We start from the raw sequence: 25819 nt of genomic DNA on the forward strand, positions 1-25819 counted from the left end.
GGCCTAACCTACCTCACAGGACAGTTGTGATAATAAAATGCAGGGGAACCAAATGATGTAAGGTCCTTTGGGTCCCCATGGGGAGAAAAGGGGGGTATAAATGAAGTAAGCAAATAATTCCTAACCTAACCTAAGATAAAATGGAGGAGAGAACTATGTCTGCTACCCTGAGCTTCCAGCAAAAAGGACCGAATGGAAATGTGATAAATAGGTAGATAAATGTGAACGCCTTCCTCAACATTTTCCCCTCCACTTAATTTCTTCTGCATGTCTTTCTGTTTTGTAAGGCCCTGCGAATATAAATATTAGGTTGAATCCAGCCAGCTTTTCTGTTGGTGAAAAATGGAAGAGGGGTCCCCTTTGACCACTAGAAAGTTTATTCCAGAGATCCTGGGACCTGCTTGGACAAAAGCTATGAGGAACGGATGCTGCAGTAAGAAGAGAAGTTGGTTGAAATTGAGTAAAAAAGCTGGCTGGACCTAACCCATAATGACTAAATAAATCTTGAGCCAGTTTGGTGTAGTGGTTAAGAGCGCGAGACTCTAATCTGGAGAACCGGGTTTGATTCCCCACTCCTCCACTTGAAGCCAGCTGGGTGACCTTGGGTCAGTCACAGCTCTCTCAGCCCCACCCACCTCACAGGGTGTTTTGTTGTAGGGATAATAATGGCATACTTTGTAAACTGCTCTGAGTGGGTGTTAAGTCATCCTGAAGGGCAGTATATAAATCAAATATTATTATTATGGTCACACCATCCATTTTTTCAACTGGTTTTGAGTTCAGCAGGCTCAAAATATGAGATTCATCAATTATACAGTCACCACGGCATGTTATCTGGCTAATGCTGTTGTAGGTCAAGTATCACTGCATGTGGCGTGCTATAGTAAAAATACTTCACTTGTCAACTATTAAATATTATCCAAAATTAAATACTGTGGCATGATGGCCATCTGTCAAATGTCATACACCATTTTTTTCCAGCTGTCTTGTAGGGAATCCTGGATTCTTTGGAAACTTATTCAGGATTCCTTAGGAAGAAGAGCTGAAACATAGCCTGCCCATGACTAGAATGCATCCTCTGGAGATCCAGAGGAGTTAGCTGTGTTAGTCTGTAGTTGCAAAATAGTAAAGAGTCCAGTAGCACCTTTAAGACTAACCAACTTTATTGTAGCATAAGCTTTCGAGAACCACAGTTCTTTTCGTCAGTTCTCTTGCATCTGATGAAGAGAACTGTGGTTCTTGAAAGCTGATGCCACAATAAAATTGGTTAGTCTTAAAAGTGCTACTCGACTCTTTACTATATTGCATCCTCTGGAGGAATCTAAGGAGGTGACTTGACAAGAAACGAGAACTAAGGAGGTGACTTGACAAGAATCGAGGCCCAGTGCTGTCCTGTGTGAACTGATTGTGCAGCTCAGGAAATGGCCCAGAATCCTTTGCAGCATGCTATAGTTCTGTGTCTGACAACTCCTCAGGTTGAAAATTCAAACAGCTCTGTGATAGAAAGTGATACATACTTGCCATCAGTGTTTTCCACTGGCCGAGTACCCTCTCAAACACTGCAAAATTTCTATTGTCAGATATCACGGGAATTATGTATGCAGAGAATAAGCAAGAGGTTCACAGATCATCTAGGGAATATTCAACCCCAACATTTGTAAAGAACTTTCAGGAGAGTCAACTTGTAAAGGGTTTTTATAACGGTGACATGGCAGTTTACACTGGCTGAAATTCCTTTACCTCAAACCCCTTAAAATGTGTTCTCCCCACAGAAACCTCTGAGTTAACTGTCCTGCACTAGGCAAAACCAAATTCAGTGCCTGCCTGTGCCCTCAAGCAGGCAGGCATAACTGAAAGTGGCTGGCACAGGGGGTTTCTTTCTATACCCTGATTCCTGTTATTGACCAGGGCTTTTTTTCTGGGAAAAGAGGTGGTGGAACTCAGTGGGTTGCCCTCGGAGAAAATGGTCACATGGCTGATGGCCCCACCCCCTGATCTCCAGACAGGAGTTTAGATTGCCCTCCACGCCATGGCAAAGCAAAGCAAAGGCCAATCTGCAGCTCACAAGGAGGCATGGGGCTGCAGCTGTCTCACTGGCACAACAGCACTGCTCCCCTAACACCTCCTCCAATTCAGCGCTTCCAAGTTAGCAAAGCAGATCAACTTCCCATGAGTCTTAAACGTATTCTGTTCCACAGCCAGTGAAATGAGGTCATGCCAGTGGAAGTGGGGGGAGAGCTTTGCGTTCTCTGCTCAGCTTATTCCACAAACACTGCCATAGCTTTAGATCCTGGATTTTCTTAGCAACCAAAAAGAATCAAGGCTTGGTACCAAGGAAATTCCGTGTGCTGTGTCCAAATTCTGCAAGCCATGTAGATCTATGTAAAATTGCTTATTTTTGCCCAGACTTCTCTCAAGTCACCTGTTTTGTTCTAAATCCAATGTTAGAATTTGGAATTTTGGAGGGTAAGAGAGTGGAATAGTGAAGAGAGAAGGGACGGGTATCATGTCGAGCCTGTAGTATTATTTAAAACTTTGTAGGATTTAGATTCTTGACAGAGGCAAAGGTTTTCTTGACAGGAGACCAGATGCAGAGTCGCCAACTGCCTGGAAAAAAATGGGACCCAGCCTACTGTCATGCTTTACTGTGTAGAAATCAGCAGCTGGAGTTTTTAGTACATGGTGGGGTATTTTTTTTCCTGCTGCATCCTGAATGGCTGTACAGATTCCCCATCAGACTGGGCGCTGGTCCACGTTCTGGTGCCACAAGGTCAAAGACTAGCACCTTTGCTAATGGTCCAGACAGAATATGTGAGATGGTTTCTTCCGTGATTAAAGAAGGGAGAGCTCCCTTGGCTTTATGTAAAAGGTAAAAAAGAAAATAAAAGAGACTAACAAAAAACCCATTAGCAAACATCAAGTCATTTCCTGACAATCAGGAATCTTTTCAGTTTTTCAGTAGCCCCTGATCTCCCCGATGTGCCGTTCAGACCTGGTGGGCAGCAAGATGACAGCCGCTGATGCAGGCTTAATGCTCCCGATTCAAAAGCGCATCGAACCACTAATGCAATGGCTTGTTTGTTTAATAGGCTCAAGGGCCATTAAGTAAAGCATCCATTAGGACTTCAAGATGAATAATTTAAATCTGAAATCAAACTTTCTCTCTCTGTCTCTCTCTCCCACCTCCCCTTCCCTTCACCTCTCTTTGAAACAAACATACACGCCAATCATTATTTCTACGCTAATGCAGCATGCCATCTGAAGACCAAGAGTGGATATGAAGGGTTGCCGTCTTCAAGAAAAGCAAATCCCCAACGAAGCGAAAAAGGAGGGATCCTCCAGTCCAGACCGATCAAGTAACGTGGAGGCATGTCACAAGTGAACATACTGGTCGTTATTGCCAGTCACAGCGTACTGTGATAAGTAAATGGTATTCTTAAATAATGCTATTCTAGAGCAACACTCCCCCTCCATTTTAATGTATGTCAGATGCAACCTGTGTCCGTAATGCACTGTACTGCAGTATGTTCACCCTTTCCCATGTGGAAAGTCTCCCAGGCTGGAGGCTTTCACTGGCTGAACTTTCTGGACTAGTGACCGTTGGAAGAACAGAACTGCAACGTGTCAGACAATTTCCCCTTTTGTTCCTCAATGCCAGTTTGGACCGTCATGGCTCTTTAGCTGTATTAACATCTCTCAGAATGCAAAATGAAAATAATTCCATGTTTGTACTGTGTTATGGACGTCTGCACCACCCTCTCTGCAGGTCACCCCTTCCGAGTTTTCACCACATTCTTAAAGGATGATTTGCATCGTGTCGTTTTTGATAGGGAGGGGGCTTGCATCAGATCTGTAGTCTTTCCTCTTCCATTACTTAATCCAACATTCAATTATTTTTCCTTCTCATGTTGACTTCCCTCCAGCCCAAAGGCAAGGCAATTGTTTCCACATGCATGCACTCTTATTTTGCTACAGCGCTTTTGCAAATCTCTTATGAAACTTGTAGCGCAACAGTTGGCTTGACTGTGCTTCGGTGAATGTTTGTGTTGGTCCCATTCTATGACTGCATATGTTACAGTGGACAACTGAAAGTCAGGAATGAGTTCAGATGGTAGTGGTGGTTGCCAACTGACCAGGGGGGGGAATAACAGCCTGGCCGCTCCTATGACTTCCTGAGTTACCTAAGTCAGTAGTTAAAAGCTTTCCCCAAAATGGAAAATAACGATTGCCTGCTAAGTTCTGTGTATTAAGAGGCTGTGATCGGCATAATTAACAGTGGTTGCTGGAAAGTTGGCAGCCGTTAGAATGGTTGACAATTGAGGTGAAATTCAATTAAGCTTGGCATTTTGGTGTCATGGAGGAAATACAAAAATCACACATTGGATCCTGGTTGGAATAAGAATTTTAGGGGGGAGACTTGGGAAAATATATTCCCAATTTCTACAAGTGAGGAAAGATGAATAGTTTCATCCCCCTTAATCTCTTCGGAGAAATCACGGACAGGAAAAAACCTCTCATAAAGGGAGGAAGCGTAATACTGGTAGCCACCCATGCCTGATAATTTATTTAAACAAATTAAGTCTTGCTTGGAAAAAAAAACACAATAAAATTGTATTTGTTTGTATATTTTCGTGGTTCAAATAACTAAAACGTTTATGGGGTTTCTGTGGATGAACTGTTCTCCATCTTAGGGGATATAGAAGGAGGTGTGGCTTATCACTTCAGAATGTGGGGTTTCAGCAGCCAGGAGGCGGAGCTTCTGTTTTCCATGTAAACATGTCACTGGTTCCGATGTTGTAGGATTAATTTGTAGCCTGCTGGCCTTTCTGTTGTTGTCTGAACCATCATCTCCCCATCTCCACTGCAAAATGATTGGTAACTGGTGAATGATTTCCTCCATTTTAAAACAAATGCCCTACAGGTAAGTAAGTTAGCACACCAATGAGAGGGCAATGCTAAATGTTTCTCCCTGGGGTACTAGTTACTAACCTGCATGAAATCTTTTACAGAAAAAAAGCACAAATGCAACTCCCACCTTTCAGCCTGAAAGGATACTAACCAGAAGTCTTCTACTTCATTCGGTGTCATCTGTGAGCCAGAATAAGCGCCCCCCCCGACTCAATACCACCTGATTCCCTATCAGCTCTGTTTCTATGAGGCTGAGATTCCTTGTCATACTCTTCAAAAATCACACAGATACAAAAAAGGACAAGCTTTTAATACCCGAATTCCTATCCCAAGGCCTCCCCCAACATACATAGATGAATAACATCCTACAATCGGCTACCAACAATTCAAAATAGACCTCTGTAGCTGTAGGGTGCATAACCAAAGACAGTGGAATCCTTACAGTCATGTGCCTGCATTGGCATACATGTGAACACTCAGATTTGACTGTGCAATCCTAAACAAAGCAAAATCTTGCTAAGCCCTACTGACCTAACTTAGAAGGATATAGCGGTGTTTAGGAATGCAGAGTTAATTTCTTTTTTCAAATTTCTTTTTTAAAATAGAAAAGGTACAGAAAAGGGGAGGGGGACAAAAATTAAGAGAAAAAACACAGCGCTATGTGTTACAAGGATTATCAAAGTACAGTACAAACGTGTTTGAAAACGTCAGAATAATATTTTGAGAATGCTTGAGATAACTATTTTCAAATAACACGTTCACAATTCAAACCTACTTCTACTCATCTTAGGAAAATTGAAATACTATTTCCTTTATCATTGCCTTGTACTTTTATATTTCTTAGCAGTATTGTAGTGCTGACTTCTTAACAATATTTCAATACTACTGTATCTATCATACATTGTATTCTGCCAATTAATTTCTAAACACCTTGGTGCAGGACCAAACTTTGAAGGGAAAAAAAAAGATGTTCCCTTCTAATTTTTTTACAAGGAATTCCCCCAAAGCCCCAAAACAGAGATAAATTAGTAACTCAGTTTATCAGGTACAAGGACCAGAAAACATAGGTTGTTCCTGGGAAACAGGAGTATGCGTTCTTTGTATCTGTATGGCATCTAGTCACCTGTGCTCCATTCCCTACATAGGAGAAGCCTAAACATGTACAACTGCGTCCTGGCATACAAAACACAGCCCACTAAGGTTGCCAGCTGGCCAGGGGAGATGCCTTTAACAGAAGTTTAATATGTAAAAATATGGATTAAAGCTTTTTATGAAAAGGAGCTAAACAAAATCACCTGATAATTGCTGCAGATTAAAGTGCTATTAAAGAGACAGCTAGAAGCCTACAATCCTACACACAAGCCACTTAACACTGTTGGTATGCACTTGCAAATAAATGGAAAGGCATCTTTCCGTAAGATACTACCAGGTGACTGAATCAACTGGTGGTCTCATGTAGGAAGGTTGACATATAACTACATTTCAACTTCTCCATATTTTATAAGGCATATGTGGTTTTAGTCTAAGGAAGCGCAGGACTCTTCTACTAGCCCGCTGGAGAGTCAGTGTTTCCTAGTGGATAAGTGACTGAGTTACAAATCAGGAAGTCCTGAGTGTGAATCTCACTTGTGCCATGAACTCGGTAGATGGACTTAGGGCCAAGCTACAAGTGAAGAATGACACTTGCCTGGCAAGTGAACAGACTCACGTGTATTCCTCCTTGTTCACTTGTCATTCACTTGCGCTCCACTTGAATGGCAAGTGAACAGGGAGGAATACACGTGAGTCTGTCCACTTGCCAGGCAAGTGTCATTCATCACTTGTAGCTTGGCCCTTAGACAAGGCATTCTCAGCCTCAAAGTGGGGAAAGTAAGATGATTTACCCTGCATGGTGGTCATAAGGATTACAAAAAATAATGTTTGTGAAATGCTTTGATCATTCTACTGTACTATATAAATGCTAAATATTATTAATACCATTTCTGCAGCGAGTCAAAAGGGAGGAGAGTGTGACAGTCTTTAGAACAGGGGAAGGCAGAAACAGAGCTTATGGAATTCTTTGCCACAAGGAGTAGTGATAGCCACTAGTTCAGCGACAATGAATCTTTTAGCATGAAGTATTCCATGAAATTAGGAGAAGGGAGCTGATATTTGCATGTCCTGCTTAAGAACATCCTGAAAGCATCTGAAAAACAAATCCTGACCTAGGTCACCTTCCTGGCCTGATGACCACATCACAAATCATCGGAAGAAGTGCTGGTGTCATCCAAGATTTACAGACCATCATTAGAGAACCTCCCAGATTGCTCTTGGAAACAGCCACCTGTCTTGCTAAACCTCAGCTTTTCATCTGTGAAATGGGAACCAATTTATCTGTATGATAGGTTTGCTGGAAACGTTAAGTAAGGCAGCTGACTGTAAAGCAGAAGCCACACAAATGCTAGCTATTATAAGACTTCTGCTAAGGGTCAAGCGGCTGTTTTGCAGCCAATTTTTAATGTATTTTGAACTGAGCAAGGCCTAAAGGGGCAGCAACATTGGCCCTGCCCACCAGGTTGGGCCACCTGGAGTAAATTCGTGGACCAAGGAGTCTTTACCCATCTTCTCCCCAGCATAAGAAGCAACAGAGGCTTGAGTTAAGCCCTCCACCTTTTGCACGCCTGCTCTCTCCCATTGCCTTGGCTGGCTCATGGGCGTGAATCGCTAAGGTGTATAATGAACACTGACTGAGCCTGTGTATTGGTTCACTCTGGGGAGGAGGCAGCCCAAGAGTTCTCTGTTTCTGTTTGGAATCAGCAGGATGGCGTGCATAAGAGATCAGGGTCCTTGAGACCATTTTAAGGACTATGTGGAACCTGATCAGGGCTGGGTTTTGCCTGTGGGGGATCAGTTGCCTATCCATGTGGTTTAGGTTAAGATTTCCAAAGGATGCAAATATGTAACTGAAGCCTCCATCTTCACAGGCAGTATACCACCAAACTAGATGCTGGGAGGGGACAACACCTGGGTGACTCTTCTCTAAGCCTCACTCGGAGACTTTCCAGGAGCACAGAGGCCACAGTCTCTCCCTGTCCCCCCCCCCAAGAAATTGGTATCTCTGAGCATTGAGCAACTATGACCATTGATAGATCCACCCATGTCTGAATTTCTCTAAGATACTGTCCATTAACACATCTTTTGGCAATGAGTTCCACAAGTTAATTATTCACAGAGTAAAGAAGTATTTACTTTGGTCTGTCCTGAATTTACTTTGTTCAGTGCCTCCTGAGTTCCAATACTACTGGGATAAAGTGAAAAAGCTTCAGCTTAGAAGAACAGGACCATATTTCTTCCTCTGACTTCAACTGTCTTGCAATAGCCTCCCCCTTCCTAGTTCTACTTGGCCATTCTCTGCACCCAGCAGCCAAGTTCCCACCTCCTTGCATGCATTATGGGCAGAAACAGATGGAGATTGAAATTGCTGTCCTCAGCTCCTGGATTGGATTAGCATCTTTCAGGTCTTCAGGACAGCTGGGTTCTGCAAAACAGCAATGTATGTGTAATCCTGATATGTAACCCTAGAACAGGGCAGCTAAATATAAGAGGTGGCTCTGCAGAGAACGGCTGATGGGCATTTAAGCAACAGCCTGCAGACACTTTCCTCCAAACAGCCTGCAAATTGTCATCAGTCAGACAAAACCACAGGCAAACCCCCCTTCCTGTTGTTCTCTGCAATTGGGAGCAATTGCTTGCAGTATTTTCTGGTGTTAATGGGGCAATTTAATCATGGTGTGTAATCCCAATCCTACCAGCCACCCTGCCTGCCTATAAAGCATCTCTTAGGTTCACAATAGAACGGAATTAATTGCTACAAGATATAATTGCTGGCCGCTGCTAGCTTAGTTTTTTAAAATGAATCGGATGGGTTCATGGACAAAAGGTCTTTGTATATCCATTAGCTGTGAAAGTTAAATGGAATCTCCAAGGAGAAAGACAGAATATGAGATGCTGGAGAATTAACAGTGGAGATGGGCTATTGTCTTCAAGTCCAGCTTGTGAGTTTCTCTTAGAGGCATCTGGCTGCTCCCGGCTGGAAATACTGTGCTGAACTGAATAGACCTTTGGTGTGATCCAGCAATGCTAGACTTCATTCTTCTACTCGTGCAAAAATGTTCTAGGTGGATCACCGTGTTAGTCTCTTGCAGGAAACATAACCAGCCCCATGGCATGTTTTTTAATAATTCTTACTCTAGAATTAAAATTTCTTCATCTTTAAGGAGTGACAGGACTGACTCCCTGTTCTTGCTTTTTCCTACTCATGTAGTGTCTTTAGATGAATTTATTTTCATTTACGATCCACTTTTCTCACTGGGACTTAAGGCAAATTGCAAATAAGATGGTACTATTCAGTCAGTCAGTAAGCCAGTTACAAAACATTTCAATTACCATTTGAATATAATAGCCAAGATTCTTAGTAAAACAGCATAATTCATTGGAACTGGAGTTAAAGAACCAGAAGTCACCTCAGGAGCGGATCCATTATATCATGCAGCTCTACTCCCTTGACAAGAATGGCCTACTGAACAATTACATTTTGTACATTTTGCAAAACAATAGAAGCACGGGGGGCATGTGGCTCATGGGAAATCACAGACATCCCACGTCACTGCATGACGTTACAAGCACTGTCCAATAGGTTCTTGGCCAAAGGCATGTCTGTCAGAACAAACTGTTTTGAGAAAAACCAGCCATGCTTTCAGTGTGCATCCAGTCCTCCTGGGCCACCATGTAGCTGTCTTTTCTGGTTTCAGAAACTCACTTCATTTTGAAGGGGGTGGTAAAACTACTGCAGCAGGTGCTATCTAGCAGACTGTGTGCTGGCAACATCACTGTCTCCCAAGCATCATATCATCTTGTTCCTGAAGCCTAGTTTGCGTAGATGATATGGTGAAACTGATCCTGACTGTACCATTGCAGACTGCAGGAGGGGGAAATGCATTTGAATGTGTCTTCTAGTCCAAGAAGAGCTTAAATCATCTCCTCTGCTCTCTGTATGAACTAGTCAGTGTCCAATTCCTTCTGAAGGATTATAGAAAGAGCCAGGAAGCATACTGTAGAACGATCTTTGGATCCTTTCTTATGTCAGTGGTGTTCATAAACATTGCACATTCTGGAGGTCACATTCTGTATATGAAGCTGCCTCGTTCGTGAGATAACACTGACATATTTCCACTTAAAGACTAACAGGTGTTCCAGCAAGTGCTTTTGAGAGTCAGAGCTCACCTTATTAGATGCATTTACATGTTTGTACACAAATGGATTTACACTTCATGCACATTACAGCAGCAAGCTGTCTCTAAGATAAATGTTATTCTTTAACGTGCCACTGGACTTGTGTTTGTTTATTTAGTTCAGTATTTACTGTGCAGCAGTTACCTAGGGCCTCAGGCAAGGGTCCTTCTCAGCTCTGCTTTCCCAGATCTTTCAGAGCAGAGATAATAGGAATTCAATTTGAGATCATTTACATACAAAGCAGGTGCTCTGCCACTGAGCTTTGAACTAGTTTTCTGCACTAGTATAAACGCTTATGCCATCACGAAAGAAAAGGAAAAGGCTCAGTCACATTTGTGAGCGTTAGTGCAAGAGACTTGAAGTCACTGGGGAATTTCTGCAGTTCTGACCTGTAATAACTCCTGCCTCTTCTTTCTCAGACCATCACTTCCTTAGCAGCTGGAGTATATTCATACTGGCATAATGGAATACAATGAACACACAGTTATTTCTTTTGCAGGATAATAAAGAGTCCAGTAGCACCTTTAAGACTAACCAACTTATTTGTAGCATAAGCTTTCGAGAACCACAGCTCTCTTCATCAGATGCATCTGATGAAGAGAGCTGTGGTTCTCGAAAGCTTATGCTACAAGTAAGTTGGTTAAAGGTGCTACCAGACTCTTCTATTTTGCAACTACAGACTAACACGGCTAACTCCTCTGGATCTGTTTTGCAGGAGTAAGCTCTGTTTTGAGTCTGTGGCATTTTCACAGCAATTGCAATATATTATTGCTGGGAAAGAATGAGTTTTTTTCCCTCCAGTGGATGGACTGTTTCAATTTTGGGTGCTGTCCAGCATCTGGTTGCATGTCATAGGCATCTATTTGACAGTACTTGGGACATCACCAATCACAACTTCACCAGTGACATGCCACAATTTCTACCTACTCATACCCTCATCAAGAGACTTACGAATTTTTTTGTTACAAATATCTCTCTCACTTGAATTTATTTGCATGCTATATTTCTTCAAGGGAATAGTTATTTCTGAACTGGAAACTTGGCCAACATGTTCTTAGTATACATATATGCCATTCTACAAAATAAAATTAAATAAAATCAAAATTCAGCAAAAAGGAGTTAAACGCTGTTACCTGTGCATATTATCAAAATTAAGTAAATATGTCTGGAGTCTCTTATTTTGCATAATTTGTTAATAATAATAACATTCGATTTATATACCACCTGCAGGATGATTTAACACCCACTCAGTTTACAAAGTATGTCATTATTATCCCTACACCACCACCCTGTGAGGTGGGTGGGGCTGAGAGAGCTCTGGAAGAGCTGTGACTGACCCAAGGTCACCCAGCTGGCCTCAAGCGGTGGAGTGGGAAATCAAACCCGGATCTCCAGATTAGAGTCCCACTGCTCTTAACCACTACACCACGTTGGCTCTTTGTTCTGCTCCTGTAGTCCTGGGGGTGGGGGTGGCAAGAGCTATAGATATGATTAAAGTAAAACACCACCATTTGGCCATGGGGAATTTTATTCTGCAAGATCTCTGGCTTCTGAGATTCCCTCAGGTATTCCCCCTAAGCCTAAGAGCTTGAAACTTGCTTCAAATTTTAATGAGTTAATTTCCTTAGCAGCCTAACAATGCAGTCCTGCAGCCTCTGAGCTTCTCTGTCTCCACAGAGTTTCCACACAGAGTTCAATGAACAGGAGGGTTTTGGCACTGAAGAATGGTTTCCCAGTGGCTGCAGTATGCCCTGGGAGACTTTGGTCTAGGTTTACAGATAATATTTGTGGTATAATAGGTATATCATTGTGGCTTCTTCAGGCAGGTGTTTTGCTGCAAGAATACTGTTACATGTATACTCCATGGAGATTATGTAGGGTCTTTAGTCAGAAGCTAGATAGCCATCTATCAAGGATGCAATCCGGGGGCTGGACTACATGATCTTCAACTCATAACTCTCTGTGACATCTGAAGTGCTGCCTCTGAAAAGTGATGAAAACCTGGAGGGGCCTGCCAAGAGGCTATAGCCATTCAGCAGTTGAAACAAAGAGAGGAAAGAGTTCATTTTTATTTGAAACGCTGGAAGTATTAAACAGTATAGCCATTTCCCTTATCACTGTGGGAAAATCTACATTGTGCCCATTCAACAAATGGCATGTGAGTCGAGTGACTGTGGTATTGGCAGTACCATAAATATAAGGAGTCCAGTAGCACCTTTAAGACTAACCAACTGGATTGTAGCATAAGCTTTCGAGAACCACAGCTCTCTTCGTCAGATGAATGCAATAAAGTTGGTTAGTCTTAAAGGTGCTACTGGACTCTTTACTATTTTGCGACTACAGACGAACACGGCTAACTCCTCTGGATTTATAAATATAAGAGAACCTCATGAAACTATTAAGGAGCAAACCCACACAGCATTCATTTTTTTGCCTAGGATAAAAATCATGCAAACCACGCAAACAAACTGTGAAATAGGCTGCAAATGCAATCAAAACACGAGATAGGCAAAAGCTGAATATGAGGTGGGGGGGGGAGGGGAAGGGGGCAGCAGGGGTACTGAAGATGCTCCCCTCCTAGGTGCTGTTGGCAATGCAATCCATCTGAAGCAGATATACACCCTTCTAAGCCCACTGACGTCAATGAACTTCAAAGGCTTAGGATTGCACTCTCTGTCTTGGGCCAGGTTCAGGTGGAATATTCGAAGCTTCCTGTTGCCCTTAGGCAGCAGCTGACCCCCAAAGTAAGCAAAAGTCTTCACTGAGCAGAGGCTGTGGACTACTTCTGGCCAACGAGAGTGACTTTGGAAGTCTCTAATTATACCCTGAGTGGCTCAATGCCAAAAGCCACTGCAGATATTAAACTTCTGCTGGAGAAATCAGTCACCCTCTTCATTTCCGGCTCAGTGTAGCAGCTCCCATCCTGCTGGTGGATGAGGCATTTAAGGGGTGAAATGTCATCCGGATGCTTGGGAAACTGTAAAATGAAGGCAACAGAAGAGGAGACACAGCTTGTCTTTTAAAAGGGATCAGCTGCTTCCATACCACGATCCACTGAGTGTTGGTTTGCAATTCTGTGGCAATGGGGCTGTCTCTGCTGTTGAACACAGCAGTGTAAAGTGCTGTCAAGTCACAGCCAACTTATGGTGACCGCCCCCTCAAGATGTTTTCAAGGCAAGAGGCAGAGGTGCTTTGCCATTGTTAGGGTTGCCAACTGCCAGGTGAGACCTGGAGATCTTCCAGAATTATACCGATTTCCAGACCACACTAATCAGTTCCCCCCGAGAAAATGTCTGCTTTGGAGGTGGACTCTATGCCACTATACCCTGCAGAGGTTCCTCCCCTCACCAAACTCTGCTCTCCACAAGCTCTACCCCCAAATCTCCAGGAATTTCCAAAGCTGGAGTTGGGAACCTTAGCCATTGCCTGCCAGTGTGTAGAGAACCTGGACTTCTTTGGTGGTCTCCCATCCCAGTACTAACCAGGGCTAACCTTACCTACCTTCAGGGACCAAGCTAGCCAGGAGTTAAAAGAGATATTCGCGCAGACTCTCTGCCTTTACTCTTTTCTTCTGGTGCCTGTTGGTGTGGTTTGGCTTCTTTGCTAAATGATTTGTCATCCTGTTTAAAACAACAGCAACAAAATAATAAAAAACGAAACCAGAAAAATCTGTGACTGCAAGAAATAGTCTAAAAATCATTCAAGAACCTCCTGCCCCAATCTGGTCTACCACTATTTTTTCCTGGCAGGGCTCCTAAGCCTTTAACAGTGTTAAGTCACAAAGAAGTCCAGGAAGTAAAAGTTTTTGTTTCCAATGGTATGGTCTTCTTTTAGACTGTAAATTGTGTCCATCATCAGAAATTGTCACTACTTTTTCTAGGCAAGGAGAAGTTCTCCACTTTAATTTCTACCTGTTGTGCAGAAGTTAAAAGGCGCAGGGAACCCGCGGGGTATGGGCTTCCGGGCGGCTATTCTGTGGGAAATGAACATGCTGCTCCCTGATTGATTGTTTTTCCAGCAGATGCCGGTGACCTGATCAGTCACAATAGCGGAGTGAAGGGCCAATTTCTATTTTTGTATTATTTCTCACTGGTCATTTTAAAAACAAAGCTCTCACACAAAATGGCACATACAATTTACATATTATCCATAAATCTGCAATCTCAAAACAACTCAAACCCAAAAAATATCCTAAAAAGCAAATCCCAAAAACATCCTAAAAAGCTCTCACGCAAAATGGCACAGACAATTTACATATTGATGTATTGTCGAAGGCTTTCACGGCCGGAGAACGATGGTTGTTGGGGGTTTTCCGGGCTGTATTGCCGTGGTCTTGGCATTGTAGTTCCTGACGTTTCGCCAGCAGCTGTGGCTGGCATCTTCAGAGGTGTAGCACCAAAAGACTGAGAGATCTCTGTCTTTTGGTGCTACACCTCTGAAGATGCCAGCCACAGCTGCTGGCGAAACGTCAGGAACTACAATTGCCAAGACCACGGCAATACAGCCCGGAAAACCCCCAACAACAATTTACATATTATTCATAAATCTGCAATCCCAAAAAAAACAAAATTCCAAAAACATCCTAAAAAGCCAACCAGCACAGCTCTACCTCAGGCTGCTGCACCATTGCGGTTAAGTGGCTGGGCTGTTAAATCAGCACTCTGCTGGTTTGAATCCCAGTTCTGCCATGAGCTCAGCAGGTGGCCTTGGGTGAGCCACTCCTTTCAGCCCCAGCTTCCCAGCTATATTGTGTGGATGCTAATAACATTAACATTCTTCACAGCTCTGAATGAGGCACAAATCTGTCCAAGGGGGGCATATAAGCATGCTGTTATTATTATTAATTAGTAAAATTACATTGAGAACTGAAAAGAACTATTGTGCAACCTTCTAACATTAACTCTCATCAGCCAGAACAGAAACCTACTTAAAAAAAATTATTTATTAGGCCATCAGATGTGAATTGGGTCCACTGTGCAAGGGGAGGGTGGAGCAGTCTGTTTACACACACGCTGGATAATGCACTTTCAATCGACTTTAGCAATCGTTTGCAAGTGGATGTTCTCATTTCACACAGTAAAATCCAGTTGCAAAGTGCACTGAAACTGGACTGAAAGTGCATTATTCAGAATGTGTGAAAGCAGCAGTATGCATCCTCCTGGGGGCCGTTGCACATCCACAAGTGGATAGGACTGAACCCCATTCCTCAATGTCAGCTTGCCAAGGGAACAGCCCTGAAATAAGCAATTATTAGGCAGACTGCAATGCTATTCACTTTTATAATGTCAGGAGTTGCCAGCCTCCAGGTGGTGCCTGGAGATCTCCTGGCATCTGCAGGCCAGAGATCAGAGCCCCTTGAGAAAATGGCTGTTTTGGAGGATGGCATTACACCCTTTTGAGGACCTTCTTCTCTCCAAACCCCCACCTTCTCGCGCTCCAGGAATTTTTCAATTTGGAGTTGGAAACCCAAAGGGACAATCTGATCAACATCCAAGTCGAAAGGCATAGGTCTGTGCAAGGAGAGGCTCGGAGCATGTCCAGAGTGCATTCCCCACTCCACTGAATCTCCCCACCTAGACCTGGGATTATTTAGCGAACATTTTTCAGAGCAGAAAAGAGAATGACCAGGAGGAAGGCAGGAACTCCCAGGTTAAAAGTAAAACGCCCTCAATCCGCGCACACATTCGCAGCCCCTTTAAACCCCGCCGGCTCTAGCGCACGCCCCCGCCGGTCACAGCCTTCAATCCGCGCGTGCGTACTAAGGACAGGAAGTCAATAGGGCGCGAGGGAGTCCGCCGGAAGTGGCTTCTGAGGCCGCCCGGGAGGAGGAAGCTGGACTGTAGCTTTGCACAAGCAGCAACTCAGGCGGTGAGGGGCGCCGTGGTTCGAGGGCTGTGGCTGTTGCCGTGGGGTCGGTGAGGGAGGGAAGAAAGTTGGCACGGTCTTAGCCTGGAACCCTGGAGCTTTCTTTCGCGGGGAGGGCGGGGTTAGACCCTGCATCAGTTTCAGGCGCGGCAAGAGTGCTCTTGGGCATAGGCAGAGTGCATTTTCTTCACCACCTTATATAGCAAATATTCCCAGCTCAGTCTCGCCTCGGCGCGTCTTTAAAGGTAAAACGCAATGCGTGAAAGTGCCATCCTGGATCTGTTTTGTCATCTGTCCAGAGGCGTTAGCCGTGTTAGTCTGTAGTAGCAAAATAGAAAAGAGTCCGGTAGCACCTTTAAGACTAACCAAGTTTACTGTAGCATAAGCTTGTGAGAATCACAGTTCTCTTCGTCAGATGCATGGAGGGTAAGAAACTGGTCAGATACACAGGTGGAGAGAGGAGGGGGGAGTAGATGCAGTCAGTATTATCAGAAGCTACTGGACTCTTTTCTATTTTGTCCCATTCTGTGCTACTTTTCTTTCAACACGTTCAGACCGGTTTAGGTGGTTCTTTCCTAGGTGGTTCTTAGGTGGTGTCCCGAGAGGCAAGGTCACCCATTGGGGTGGGGTGTGTGGTGATTGGGCTCTTCCTGTCTGTTGCCTTGTTTATTTAAATCATTTGTATGCGGTGCACTTTCAGACGAAAATTGCTGAAGGTGAAGTACAGCGATATAATGATAAAGGAAAGCAAAAGCTAATTAAAACAGCGTTAAAAAATTCAATAAACTCAAGAGTCTGAAAAACAGAATTAAAAACATCACAGCAAGAAAACCATAAGGGGATGTTAAAAACAAATGTGGGCAGCAAAGTACAGATAAAGCTGCATTCTCTAGGGGAGTTTAAAACCACAGTTTAAAATGACTGGGGACATGAAAAGAAATAGCCTGGGAAGATGTGCTGGAAGTTGGTTACTTAAAATGATTAAGGGAGGAGGTGATGGACACTTTCCTCACCCCCCCCCCCAATAAATTGTCTGATAAAGTAGACTTGGTGGTGGATTTATCTTTCCTTGTTCAGCAGACTGGGCAATCTTGGGTCAGTTTCCTTCTCTCAGTTTATACTATCTCAGATGAGGCGGGTTAGGATAAAAAGGGAGTGGGATCCCCGAGCTCCTCAGAGGAAGGATGGAATAAAATATATTAAGGGTGAATAATTTTGTGTTGATCACATAATTAGTAAGAATAATCCCAGGATATGGTGATGAATGCTAACTTAAAGTGACTTTTAAACTTATTAGTTAAATTAATGGAGGCTATGTTTGTCAACTACTGTAAGCCATGATAATTAAATGGGACCACCATATACAGAGGTAGTCTACCTCTGAGCATCAGATGTAGGAGACAGACAATATGGGAGGGTTATGCCTTGGAGGCATCTGGTTGGCTACTGGTGGGTGTTGATTCAGCAGGGCAAGTTTTATTTTTTTCCTGTTCTTACCAGTAGATTAGCTGTAGAAGTTAACCACCAAGAACAGCAGTGGTTCGCATGCAAATCTATGTTTGCAATTCCTCCCCAGCTCTGGCAGAAAATCTGTTCGTTCTGGAATTCCCTGGTGATCATCCCAGCCTCTGCTCTTGTACGATTTCTAGATTGTATGTACTCATTTCATCAAATCTCAGATGCTGAGCAGGGTCACCCCTGCTTGTACTTGGATGGGAGACTGAGAAAGTCCAGGGTTGCTATGCAGGGGTAGGCAATGGCAATCCACCTCTTCCCTTAAAAACCCTACATGGTTGCCATAAGTCAGCTGTGACTTGACAGCACTTTCTGATACTGTGACTTAACAGCACTTTCTTATAGACATTGGATCATCAAGTTTTCTATCAGTAAGCAAAAGAAAAGAACCCCTCTCCCATCAGACTGATGATTGCAGGGCACAACTTACACAGTGCCTTACAGTGATATCCTAAGCAGAGCTGAATTCAATGGGTTTACTGTTGCTTAGGCTGACACTGTTAAATTTCAGAGTGCAAGCTTTTGAGAATCAAAGTTCCCTTTATTAGATACCTGACAAAGGAAGCAGTGACTCTCAGAAGCTTATACCCTGGAAATCGTGTTGGTCTTTTAAGGGTGTGACTGGACTCAGATCTTGCCCTTGTACTGCAGTCCAACACAGCTACCCACCTGAAACTGTTAAATTTGTATCTTGTTTGTGATTTGTATTAGGACCCTGTTGTGCACAAGAAATATAGGAATTTGAAATTCATTTATATCCTAAGGCTGGTTTCTTGATATCTGCAATATTTTTCAATGACTTGGAGAGGTGCCTACCTTTTAGCTGTTCCTACAAAGTAAATAGAACTTGGGTGCTATACTGGAGTGCTGTGCAGAGGAAGGCAGTGGCAAACCACCTCTGCTTGACTCTTGTCTGGTATACCTTGTGGATGGACTAGCTACAAGTCAGTTGCGACTCAGTGACATGTACAGACAAGCCTGATCTTGGAAGCTAAGCAGGGTTGGCCTTGGTTAGTAATTGGATGGGAGAGCTCCAGAGAAGACCAGGGTTGCTATGCCAAGGCAAACAAAGGCAAACCACCTCTATCAGTCTCTTGCCTTGAAAACTTCAGTGGGGGCGAGGGGTGTCCTCCATGAGTCAGCTATGGCTTGATGGCACTTTCCTTCACCACTGAAGGGCTAAATTAGGGACACAGTTGGCGTGGTGGCTACCCCCCCCGCCACCCCCGCTGTTCTGATTATGTGCTGAACCAGTTCCATCTATTCTGTTTGTCATGCTAGAGGATGATGCAGTTTTGGGAGCGGGCTCTTTTGTGGAACAAGGAGGTAAGGGGGGGATAAGGGGGTTTGCTTTACCTGCGTTCAAGGGCTTTTCAACTGCCTTCTAAAAACAGCATGCAGTATAAAGCTCCTGGGAATATGCTGAAGGGTCCCTTCCTTTTGGTAGCTGCTTGGACACTGTCACTGTGTTTGGCTTGAATCATTTTATGTGGAACTAGCCCATCAACAATGATTTATCCTGATTTATGTCCATCAGCAGTGATTTATGCCATTACTATAATTCATCTTTTAAAAAAACTTCCTCGCTGAACATTTGCTGTTACTATGAATTTCTTCTGTGTTAATCAACCTGGGTTATTTCTTTTTAAAATTCTTTTACCTGGCTCATTGCTAGTTGTAAAGTCATCATCATCAGTCTTCCATTTCTCTTCCTTGTTTTCCTTCTCAGTGTTTGTTAGCTTGCAGGGCTAGATTTTAGAGGCATTGCTGGTTGAAGCAGAAGAGTTCACCTGTGGAACTTCGCACTAACATAGCTGCTTTGCACAAGGAGTATCCAGGTTTAAGCAGGACACTTTGCCAAATCTCACAGGTGAGTTCTGTTGCTTCAGTCAGCATTATGTTTAAATCAAGACTTGAGTCTGTGGGCCGGACCAGTGGCTATCTTTATTGATTGTATGGCGCCTGGTTGTATAAGCACTTAACTGGAAGTAGCAATTTGTCTTTCTCTTCAGAACCTTAAAATGGGCAACACAAGCAGTGAACGTGCTGGAGTGGAGCGCCAAGGAGGGCACAAGACTCCTCGAAGGGATGGCTCTGGAAAGGAAGGGGACAGGCCCAAGATCTTGATGGACAGCCCTGAAGATGCTGACTTGTTCCACGGGGAAGAAATCAAGGTAGGTGAGAATGAGTGCTGGCTTGCTAAGAAAGTTAGCCAAAATTTCAGGGATCCTGTTTCTTGAGCATCTGAGAGAGCAGTTTACTGTCGGAGAACCTTTTAATTTAGTTTTTGAATTATGTTTGGGAGTTACTTCCTCTGGGGATGTTTTTGTGCAGGTTTCGGAGAATGGAGACGTATTTCATTTATTTAATAGAGTTGTGTGAGCTGCATACATTCAGGACATTGAAAATGAGTATGGTATGGTTAGTGTCAGGCTAGGTGAGGGGACACCTGAGTTCAGATTGCCACTCAGATTGCTATTTTAGGGCTAATTCTTCTCTGTCCATCAGCCTGACCTGCCTAATGGGGTTGTTATGAGAATAAAACGGAGGAAAACCAAGTATGGAGGAAACGGAGGAAACCACACTAAGTTGCTTGGAGAAAAGTTGGGATGAAAATCTGATAGTCCTACCAATACATTAATGCAAATATTTTTTTTGAAAGATTACCCCTGCTCTCCAATCTTTTCATGTTTTAATGAAAACTCATTCTTTCCACCGCAATGTCATTTCTTCTAGTCCAAGTCCATCAACCCTTTTTACCCAGGGGGGAAGGGTCCAAGGAAGCAAAGCTGAGATGAGGAGGAAGATTGAGACAGCTATGTATCTAGTCCTTATGAAATGCAAGCAGCTGCCTGGTTTCTGGCAGAACATTTGTTCTGGTTTCTCTCCTATCTGTTGTAGGCTTCTTACTCTAATATTAGAAGTAAAATTTAGTATTTATATAGTTATATGACCCTTTTGAATATCGAGTATGTTAGTAATATTCACATATTATAGATGGGTAGGCTAATGAATTTGTAGCAGAATTGAAACCTGGGTACTTCCTGATTCATAGCTTAAGTCTTTTCATAGCATCTCTCCTCTAAATTGGAGATGGCCAGCTTCATCCCGTGCCTTCTAACTATGCCACTGTGGCACATTTCCTCTCCCCAGAAGCGTGGCAATCTTGACCCCTAGCCTCAAGAAATTTGTAGGTACCCTGTCCCTTTGGAAACTGAGAAGTAGCCCCTGAAGTCACAAGGCATCCTTTTATTCCCTTTGCTGTTCAGGAATTATTATACAATTCCCATTGAGGAAAGTCTGTTGTTTTCTAGGCTCCCTTGGAGAAAGAAGAATTCTTGGCTTGGCAGCATGATGTGGAAGTGAACGATAAAGCTCCAACCCAAGCTCGGCCCACTGTCTTCCGCTGGACTGGAGGAGGCAAAGAAGTTTATTTATCAGGCTCATTTAACAACTGGAGCAAACTTCCACTTACGCGGAGGTAAGCGTCTTTGTAGCAGTTTCAGTGATTCTCTGGCACATCACCTTGTTGGGACCAATTGCTGTAAGTGTAGGCAGGACACTGCAGTTCTTTGAAGAGCAGAAAATGCACAAAATGAAATGTTGGCTGTAGAATGTGACCCTTTCCTGGCCTTTGTACTGCATTCAGTTTCTGCAGCTGATCCTCTTTTTAAACAGTATTATTGGTCTTTATATCATAGCCACAATAATTTCGTAGCCATCTTAGACCTCCCAGAAGGTGAACACCAGTACAAGTTCTATGTGGATGGTCAGTGGACACATGATCCTTCAGAGGTAATAGTTTCTTTTTAGTAGTCTTGTATTATTAAGGCCTAATTTCCTGCATGCATGAACATCACTTGAGATTTGGCAAGCTGAATGTGTGAACTCCTTCCATGGAAAAGCATCTGGCAGTATACTTCTGTCATTTTCTTGTGTTGCAAGAATACTTCCCCCAGAAGAGGAGGTATGTGTGGGACAAAGTTTGCTAATCCCCTGTCCCACTGCAGACCACTGGATCGTATATAATGCTGTTTCTAGGAACCCCAGAACCCTCCAGGCTTAATGCTTTGGCAGATGCAATATACTACAGTGTGTGGAAGGAGGTGCAAAAGTTCCATTCCATCAGGAACATTCTGTTTGTGAATTGTTGAAGCCAGCCCTTTGTGATTTGTGTGGCACGGAAGTTATAGATACATCCGAAGGTGGCTTGTACCAGCCGTAAAGTGATGCCACATCATAAAGTAACTTTCATGCCTGGGTGAACCTGCTCTTAACAACTGACATTACTTAGCTTCTCCTTCTGTAATGAACCCATGGAATATTTGACTGAATCTTTTCTTGAACCCCTCCTACATCCTTGGCATGTCCGGCCCCAAGGCTAAACATAAAAACTCCAATAAGCTTGTGTCGAGGCAGTTGAGTTCCCCATTGAGTTGGACTGTGAATGTGGTTCTTGTGTCCTAAGGCCTGCCTATCTGCTTCTTCCTAGCCTGTAGTAACCAGCCAACTGGGGACTCTCAACAATGTTATTCAGGTGAAGAAAACAGATTTTGAAGTATTTGATGCTTTAATGGTGGACTCCCAAAAGTGCTCTGACATGTCTGGTAGGAATATATCTAATTTTTTAGAATGTATCTGCAATAATACAGCGTATGCTTGTGCATCTTGTCTTCATGCTTTTTAATTTCCATGGATCAGCATTTCATATCTGCTATGCTCTAGGACAGGGTAGGCAACCTTTTTGGCCAAGTTCCCCCACAAAGTACTCTCCACCTGTGAAGCTGTTGAGGTGCTGGCAGACAAAAATTAGGGGTGGGGGAAGCAGTTGCACTTGACAAGGGCCAAGCCTGTTGGGACCCACTGAGCCCCAGCACCTCAGAAGCTTGTCTTGTACCCAACTAGTGGCTGCAGAGGTCCAGGATAAGGCAACAGGCATAAAGTATGTCCATTGCCTTCTGTCATGCTGCCAGCACCCGAGATGCTAATTTCAGTAGAACTTGGGCAGAGGACCAGACCTGGGTGCCAAGTAAAGCCATCCAGCATGCTACCGTTCAGCTTTGGGGTTGCTTACCCCTGTTCTAAGACTTGACAGCTAGCCCTGCCGCTTGAGGGACTGGTATCCCTAAATACAAGTAGTTTTTCTAGCAGTGAGGTCTACATGCAGGGTTGACATGGGAGTCTCTGGGCAAATAAGCTTGAGACTTATTACATACATAGTAAGTTGCAGGAAAGAGCCTCTTCAAGTTGCATATCCAGTTGCCAGCCAAGAGACATCCTTTTTTTTTTTTTTTTTTTGCCTTCTGGCCTTCATGTATGCTAGATTTGCAAAAAAGAAAAAAAGAGGGCAGCCAGGTGCCCCTTCTGTGCTTCAGTTGCTTGGCATCCTCCCCACCCACCCACCGCTTTTACAAGCTCAGTAGAAACAGCAGCCACTTTATCTGACTGAGGGAATGCAGCAGGACTATTATCACTGGTGCTTCCCTTGGATTCCCTCTAGTTGACGAGAGCAAAGCTTGTGGCCCGTTCTGTGTTTGCAGGGTGACTGCCAGGAGTGGGTAAGTTGTGGACAGATAGTTGGGCAGGCTGGTGCATTATTTGTTTACTAACTTGCCATCGAACTGAGTAAGAAACTGCAAGGCTGATGGCTGCTCTATTAAGAAACCATGCATAGGAATTATGAAGCCGACTTACAAATAAAGGAGACTGGCAGTAGGGCAAAGGGACTATTTTTTAAAAAAAAAATCCTGACCTCAAGAAAGAAGAGGACGAGGCATCCTTTTGCATGGATTCCATATGCCTTCCCAGTCTGCAGGTTCTAAACAGGAATGGTCCCAGCGGGCAGGAAGTACCAGACATCAGTGAGTTGCCATGGTGCCAGACTTAAGTATAGTTGCCAGCTCAGATGCTACCTTTTAAGGGTTACTGACTTGTGCCATGACCGGATGCTCATGCCTTATCCAAAACAAGCAGAAGATGCCTTTTGGAATCACCACCAGGGGTTTTTTCACCTGTTCCTGGCCTTCCTGCTGGAGAGTTCTGGGCTTGATAGGGACAAAAACTTCTAATTAAAGTACCAGCCACACCTTTCAGTTTGTCACCCTGTTTTACGCTGTTGACTCGAAACCTTCTTGTGCTTCGAACTATTGCAGTGAAATGGAAGTATTTGTAAGTTGACAAATAGTCAAAGTTAAACGTATTGCCTGTTCTTGGTGCAGAGCTGTCAAGTTCACCTCCAGGGCCCTATCACCAGGAGCCCTACATCTGTAAGCCAGAGGAGCGTTTCAAGTCTCCCCCTATCCTTCCTCCACATCTGCTGCAGGTTATCTTAAACAAAGACACTGGCATTTCGGTGAGTAGCGAGATGAATTCTTTAGACTGCAAAGCCTTGATAGTTAACATGGTATAGTAATCTCATGGATGGTTGTGGGGCATCTCTTGTTTGGAAAGCAATTTAAACTGGTGTCATCCATGAAGTGGAAGCTTATTTTGATGTGGCATTCCTACCCTGAAAATAAAGGCAGCTTAATTTTGCGAGAAGGCATGAGCGTTTTTGCTGCAACCATGAACGTTAGAAATCTGTACAAAAAAGTTTCTGGCAGAAGCACAGGGGGTTCCCTTGGTGAATTTCACGGTTTCTCTGTTCTTGAATTCAGCTCCTAAATAATGGCCGTCTGCTCTGTGATCCTCTTTAGTGTGATCCAGCTCTACTTCCGGAACCGAACCATGTCATGTTGAATCACTTGTATGCCCTGTCCATCAAGGTGAGTGTAGGGGGTCAATACGGCCAGCTGTCTCTCATTCAACATTCCAGTCTGTATTTATACATCTCTCTGATTTTTCTAGGATGGGGTGATGGTTCTCAGTGCCACCCACCGTTACAAGAAGAAATATGTGACTACATTGCTGTATAAACCCATATGAAGCGGGTTCTGGGTTGCCTAATCTGTGGAGTAGCAGAGGGAACAAACCAAAAAATGTGCACTTTGGTGAAGCAGTAGCAGACTTGCTCTCAAGTCGTACCATTTTTTTTAAAGAGTCCAGACCTGTTGCATAGTTGCCTTCCTCTCTCCCTCCTGCTGTGGATGTTCTTCAGATCAACCAACAGACCCACTGTGGTCCTGCCAGTGGGATTTCAAAAACAGACCATAATCCCTAATTGCCTGTTCTTTCAAAGAAAACATACGCACAAACTGCTGAGAACATTTTGTTTATGGTATTTGGGGTGGGGGGAGCCCTTCAGTTGAATAGCTCACCCGGATGAGCTCTGCCAATTTTAGGGGCTGTCAATGGGTGTACTTTATTCATGAACACTGAGGTCCCCCAAAGCACTTTCTCTGGTTCTTTTTTTAGGTGTACGAGAGAAGCCTTTTCTGCTAAAAATTCTTGGGGTTAAATTCAGATACATTCACTTGTTCTGCTCTCTTCCCCAGATAGCTGCCTTTGTCATCCAAATCTTTGCCAAGCTTCAAAGTGCTGGCAGAGACAACTAGTTTCTGCTACATTTTTCAGTAAGTGCTGCCCAGCAATCTTAATCCAGTAACAAAACTGACAGCTGTAAGTTGGTGGATCTGATTTTCTCATAGCAGCACTCACCACAATGGCCGGAAGGGGTCCGAGTTACTGCAGAGTTCTAGGACCAAACCCCTTAGTTCTCTACAAGCGTGCCCCCTGCCACCTGGGCTATTAATCACTCATGTATCCCAAGCCATTCTGTATATTGGCAAGAAACACAGTCCATCTCTTCCCCAAAGATTGTCACCCATGGAGATGGTGCTGTTGTACTCCAACAGGAGGATGTCTCTCCTCTAAAATAGTTGATGTGTTCCTTTGCTGCAGTACGTGGCAGAGAACTGTCCGAAGGACCACCTCAGCCTGAAGTCAAAAGGACAGGAAAAAACCACACCTGCCTCTTGTTTAATTCCAGTTAATGTGCTGGAGCACTTAAGGTGCAGACACTGCTAAGGAGCCGGCTTGTGCCTTTTAGCCAAGCGAGGCCATGTAGCATCATGATTCTGTAGCAGCCCCACTGATCTTAGACTTTGTATGTTTTGCTTTAATGGGTATATGGCTACACACGCACTGCTGTTGGGAATGGTATTTCATACCCAGTCTTGTCTTCTGTTGTATTATTAGCCCTCTTCAGAAATGTTGACAATAAAGCATTTGTGGTATGAATAACGAATGTTCATTTGCACCGTATACGTCAAAGGTTTTCAAATTAGGATCTATTCTCCCCCCACCCTGCCCACTGAACACC

At 43.7% G+C, this 25819-nt stretch overlaps 2 protein-coding genes across 4 annotated transcripts in view; both read left to right on the forward strand.

Moving 5' to 3' along the window:
* The window catches only part of TMEM233 (transmembrane protein 233), a 34323-nt gene extending 29699 nt beyond the window's left edge, over positions 1–4624 (forward strand). Inside the window, exon 3 of the mRNA XM_054996505.1 lies at positions 3251–4624. Within this exon, the coding sequence (XP_054852480.1) occupies positions 3251–3262 (12 nt within the window). The 3' untranslated portion in view covers positions 3263–4624. The remainder of the gene's footprint in view (positions 1–3250) is intronic.
* Positions 4625–15962: 11338 nt separating this feature from the next.
* PRKAB1 (protein kinase AMP-activated non-catalytic subunit beta 1) lies at positions 15963–25740 on the forward strand. Of its 3 annotated transcripts, XM_054996742.1 has the most exons (10): positions 15993–16047; positions 17621–17696; positions 19289–19429; positions 19572–19733; positions 20874–21040; positions 21261–21354; positions 22052–22166; positions 23778–23911; positions 24255–24323; positions 24406–25740. In XM_054996742.1, the coding sequence occupies exons 4-10, from the start codon at positions 19581–19583 to the stop codon at positions 24481–24483; spliced, it is 810 nt and encodes a 269-aa protein (XP_054852717.1). In that variant the 5' UTR covers positions 15993–16047; positions 17621–17696; positions 19289–19429; positions 19572–19580; the 3' UTR covers positions 24484–25740. The 3 variants fall into 3 exon arrangements, with proteins under 3 accessions (XP_054852718.1, XP_054852717.1, XP_054852719.1); XM_054996743.1 differs by lacking the exon at positions 17621–17696 and having other exon boundaries at positions 15963–16047; XM_054996744.1 differs by lacking the exons at positions 15993–16047; positions 17621–17696 and adding an exon at positions 16069–16289.
* Positions 25741–25819: the final 79 nt, after the last annotated feature.

Source organism: Eublepharis macularius, chromosome 13, assembly GCF_028583425.1.
Source record: "Eublepharis macularius isolate TG4126 chromosome 13, MPM_Emac_v1.0, whole genome shotgun sequence".
In the NCBI taxonomy this organism is placed as follows: domain Eukaryota; kingdom Metazoa; phylum Chordata; class Lepidosauria; order Squamata; family Eublepharidae; genus Eublepharis; species Eublepharis macularius.